The sequence below is a fragment of the Quercus lobata genome, chromosome 5, assembly GCF_001633185.2.
Source record: "Quercus lobata isolate SW786 chromosome 5, ValleyOak3.0 Primary Assembly, whole genome shotgun sequence".
NCBI lineage: Eukaryota > Viridiplantae > Streptophyta > Magnoliopsida > Fagales > Fagaceae > Quercus > Quercus lobata.
The window spans coordinates 73545200-73550494 of NC_044908.1; the positions used below are offsets into that span (position 1 = coordinate 73545200).

Below are 5295 nucleotides of genomic sequence, written 5' to 3' on the forward strand. Positions count from 1 at the left end.
ATATCCTTTTTAAAAGTGTTTTAGAGCTAACTCATTTTAATAACTAACCAAATAATACCTGAACTTTAAGTTTTTCTTATAATTATAATGGACTAAAATGACAATTTTTATATTTAATGGATTAAAATGATAATCGATCAAAGTTATATAATATAGAGGCCTAGTGTAATTTTTACCAATAATTTGCTATGACAAGATCCAACAAATATGGTAATATTCATTGATGCTCAGGGGTCATGTCATGTCCACGTGGGTGATGAATTAGCGATCTCAAGTTTGACAAAGAAGTGACCTTACCATTTCTCATTTTCTTTTCTCTTTTGACTCTTTGTTTTATCTGGGATTCAGGATCTCTAATTTTCACCTAAAAATGTTTCAAAAAAAATTTCATCTAAAAATAATGTTATTTTATTGTATTCTTTGGACAAATTACATAAGTAGTTTAAAAATGTTAGAGATATATAACATAAATTAAATTAGTGATAATAAGTAATTAAGTACCATATCTCCCCCCCCCCCCCCCACCCAAAAAAAAAGAGTACCATCTCCCTTTTTTCACCTAAAAATTAACGTTATATATTTTATTCATTGAGAAAACTACATTAAAACAAAATTCTAAAATGGTTAAAGATATATACCATATTTTGAATTAAAATTTTATTTTGACAGCTAAAATCTAAATTTTACAAAATGGTTAAATTTGAAGTATCCGTCCCACATTTTTCTTTTTTTTTGGATATTTCTAGACTCAACAATTTTTTTTTTTATTTAAAAAAACCGGTTTATAAAGAAACCATGTGATTTATTCAATAAATCTTGTGACTAAAAATAGATGTAGTTGGTTTTACAAATCACCACGTAATGAATTAGATGAATTTTTCTCTAAGTTAGATGAAGTTATTTATTATTTAAGTATTGTTCATAATCAATTTAACAACTATTTTGGAGAAAAAAAAAAAACCCCAATTAGAGAGATAAAGTTTTTTTTTAGAGCAAAACCAGTTGTCAAAGTCTCAGTTTTAAATTTTTGGAGTCAAATATGAATTCTCAACAAGAATAGTTGAATAGTTAGGGATGATCACATCTATTATTTTCCTCAGTTTTATTCATATCCTTTATTATTTCCTTAATAAATTTGTCATTTTTAACAACTTCTATTAATTTTAATTTTGGTATTCTTCTACCTTTTTTCATTCATACGTGGTTCCTAAACTAGATCAAACTAGGCAACTGGATGGACTTGGGGTTAATCCCAAACCGGCTCATAAACACCAACCACCGGTCTATTAAATTTCCTTGTTTCTATTATTGAAGAAGTGATATATTTATTTGAATTTAAGTCTTTTCTCACACATTTTTAAGTGAGTTTCCCACCGTAGATTAATTTTTGTCCTTATCACTTAAAAATACAGATTAATATTTATTTTAAGAATCATCTTATTTTATATTAGAAATACCTGTGTACTTATAGAATTAATAATACATTTTTTTAATTTATGCTCTATTATTTTTTATTTGTCTTTAAAAAAGTTGTGAAAATACATTTGAAAGTTGTTAAAATTTATAAAATATTGTTTTTATTCAGTTATTCAATTCAAACCTATTTATTTGTATTTCAATTCATTATTTAATTAATTATGACTTCATCACTTATATTAAACCCCATTCCAAAATCTTGAACTTCTCATTTTTATAATTCCTTGAACAGTTTAGTTCTCAAAACCAAGCCTCTCTATACATAACTAAATTATCTCAAACAATGTTCCAACATCATTCATAATAGAGTTTTAATTTTGTGAGTGTTTGGATTGTGCTTATTCTTGCGTTTGCAGTTCCACGTTTTGTTTTTTTTTTTTTTTTTTCCTGCACGTGAACAGTAACCTCACATGGATTTACTGTTCAGATACTGTTCACGTACTATTTATATACTGTTCACGCATTAAAAATATTTAAAATGGGCCCACGATACTATTCACAGATTTAAAATTTATTTTGCTACAGTACTTTCAATTTTCAATTTCAGTAACAATAAACTCAATCCAAACGGACCTTTTATCAACTATTTATTTACCGACACTCCTTTTATTAGTCAAGGATAAATAATGATGATAATAATCAAGATGGACAAATTGATACATTTCTTAAACTTGAATTTTGATTAACAAATACGTAAGTTACAAGTTCCGGGTCTTTCATGTAATTTCTGCTTATTCTTTTGTCAAATCAGTCTCCCTCACTTCCAACTTACGAGTCCTACCTAGTAAAAACTAGTTGCATGTCCATTATTCGGATCTGACTTGCTTTTGAACTCTGTCACTCTCTCTATGCATCCACATCTCTGTGTCCGAATCTTTGCCAGAGAACTTCACTCAAAACCACAAACCTGGTATGAAGCACTACTCTTTTTTTTTTATCATTTCAAGTTCAGAAATTTCATATGATCTCTGTACTTTTCTCTGGTTCCATGTAATTTTTATGTTACTTCAATTCAATTCTGCAATACCCATGTCTATAGTTTGGGGCCTGGATTGGAATGTGTAAGATTTTCCCAAGTTGGAAATACCCTTTGCCTATACTTTGAGCAATTTCACTACTCATTGTAGCTTCAGGTTTTCTAGTTTTGGAAACACTCATTAGAGTAAAAGAACAAACTTTATGCAATTCATTGACCCTTTTGAAACTATATTCATTGTAAAATTAGAGTTTTGGATTTGAGTCATTTGTAATTGCAATGGGTGATGCTTTACTATTGGTTTACAGGTGTATGAAGGACTAGGAGTTGCAAATTTTAGTTAGATCCGATAATAGGGACAGTATGGATTTGCATTTGAAGGACTTGTTTGATAGATTCCAGGAGCAATTTGGGTCTGGTCCTGGGCTTGGTCCTGGATCCGGGACATGTCTTATGAAGGTAGAGGGCGTTGCTCCTAATTTTATTAAGTCGATTTTTAAAGCTTCTGCAGCACTATATAGGACTGATCCATGGAGAAGGTTGCGACCAGGGCATTTTTTTGGTATCCGGGTTGGCAAAGATTTGGATTGGTCTGCCAAGAAACAGCTTTTCCCATGTGTTCAATTCATTGGAGGTGATGGGGGGGATATAGGGTTCAACATGTTTCGATCTGAAAATGATGCTAAGAAGATGACAGGCTCAAGAGAGACTATCCGGGTTCCAAATGTTGAGCTTTTAAGAGTCACGTATGAACGTGAGTCATTGATGTTTCCTTCAAATAGGAAGATGATCAAGTCTTTGTCACTAGAAGCATCAGGGACTGATCGTTTTCCTGTTATTGATGTTGCTCGTTGCACATCGTCAGGGGATATGCAGTTTAGGGACCCGAGTCTTGAAGAGCTTAGGTTTGTATATGCATTCATGAGAGCCATCTCTCTGGTGCACCCGTTGCTTCAGGTTGATAGAGAAGGTGGTCCAAAGTGGTCTAAGTTGATGCACTTTGAACCATTTATTGAGACAGTTGATGTTCAGTGGCCTCCAGAATTTTCAAAGGGTTATGACCTTGTTGCAGTTACAGTCTCACACCCACCTGGTCAGGTGTACGAAGAAAAGGCTACTTCAACAGCTAGCTCTACCCCCACCAAATATGCAGAACCACCAAAGGAGGACGCTTTTGATGATGTGAAAGTATGCTCAAATGCTGGCTCGAGACAGTGTGCAATGTGCGATAAGGAAGTTCATGGAGAACAGTCTCTTTGCTGTGGCCAGTGTCGTGCAATGGTTTACTGCAGTCCTATATGCCAGAAGCAGCACTGGAAGGAAACTCATAAAAGCATATGTGGTCTCTACAAGGTTATGATGGAAAAAGAAGAAGAGCTGGCAATGAAAATTTTCATGTTCCCCTGTGCTGCTGACCAGCCTTGTAAATGGCTTGAATCATTAGATATCCATCAGAAAGGCATGTGGAGAAGAAGGTGTAGTTGCTATTCTCACTGCCCTTTTGGTCTCCTTCCTGTTAAAGGTGGGCTATGGGATTCGTGGGGTGGGCTTGATGATGAAGATTACCCTCGTGATTCTCCTTTTCACAATCATTTGAGAGATGGCATCTCAAGCCCGATCCTTCTTTCTGGTTGGTTAGAGTACTATAACCTTAGGTCACTGCCTTTGTCAAGCCCAGTCGCTGACATTCTCTCTCACCCGTTGACAGTTTATCACATTTTAACAGCTCTGAGTATCAGCTCAAAAAACCTTCTACTCAAGGGGAAGGAGGTAATTCTTCACTACCTTGGGCCTGAGGGAGAGTTGGACTGGATGCCAGCATTTGCAGAGGTTGGTCATTTACTCAATGGATTGGGCAACATTCAAATAGTAATGGTGGGACCTGAAGTTCCAACAAATTTGTCTGGGACAACTTCTGGAATAGGTAGCAGAGTGAGGGTGAACCTTGTGAGGGGTGTTTATCAGGAGGAAGCCACCTATCTGCCTACTCCCCATGTTGTTGTTGCGCTAAACTGTGGATTGGATAGTTATGTGAGTTGGGTTGGAGCTCTTGATTTAATCAAATCCAGGGGCACTCCTGCCTTCTTCACAGATCAAAATGAAATTTCATGTACAAATGCCAAAAAGGTTCTTCGTAGTGCTGGACTGCATATCACACTTCCTGTGACACCAAATCCCTTCCGCACTCCTGTGAAAAATCAAGGGACTTCTTGCAATCTTCCTTTATATAGCAATGGTTTTGTGCTTGGGGTGAATACATGAGCTGGGAGTTATCAAAGGCCTTAGCATATTTCTGGTGTCGTGTTTAATCCCTAAGGTGATGGCAATGATTTGCGAGATTGGGACTAGGTGGAAGGTAATAATTGGGAGTTATATTTTTATACTTTTTTTTCCTCCCACAATTGAGTTCTAGATACAATTTCTGCAGACATGAGCTATTTGTCAATTCTTTCCTTGTGAAAATTCTGTATAACATTGTATCTTCATTATTTGTTGTCAATCTATTGTGAGCAGTTCATAAGTCACGACAAGCATGACCGACTGTTCATTGTTGCTCTTTCTGAGAATATACTCGCTTTCTATTCATCCCTCCAATGTGTTCTTCTCTGCATTTAAAGCTCACCTTACTCTATATATGCTCACCCACGTTTATAAAAATATATATAGTAAAAGATTACAAAAAGAGAACATAAGGACTTGATCAATCTCATTATCTTCCATGACCACCCCCCCCCCCCATCCTCTCCCCCAAAAAAAGGAAGAAAGTCTAGAAAACCTAAAGAGGAAAGTCCAAGCTTGTAATGCAATGGTGAATCTATTGATCACCTTTTGCTACATTGCCC

The 5295-nt window shown here is 35.2% G+C and overlaps 1 protein-coding gene across 2 annotated transcripts; it reads left to right on the forward strand.

The window, feature by feature from the left end:
- The first annotated feature begins 2218 nt into the window (after positions 1-2218).
- Positions 2219-5047, forward strand: LOC115992546 (zinc finger MYND domain-containing protein 15-like). Of its 2 annotated transcripts, none has more exons than XM_031116753.1 (2): positions 2219-2388; positions 2764-5047. In XM_031116753.1, exon 2 carries the CDS (start codon positions 2816-2818, stop codon positions 4712-4714), a length of 1899 nt encoding a protein of 632 aa, XP_030972613.1. In that variant the 5' UTR covers positions 2219-2388; positions 2764-2815; the 3' UTR covers positions 4715-5047. The 2 variants fall into 2 exon arrangements, with proteins under 2 accessions (XP_030972613.1, XP_030972612.1); XM_031116752.1 differs by having other exon boundaries at positions 2219-2386; positions 2761-5047.
- Positions 5048-5295: the final 248 nt, after the last annotated feature.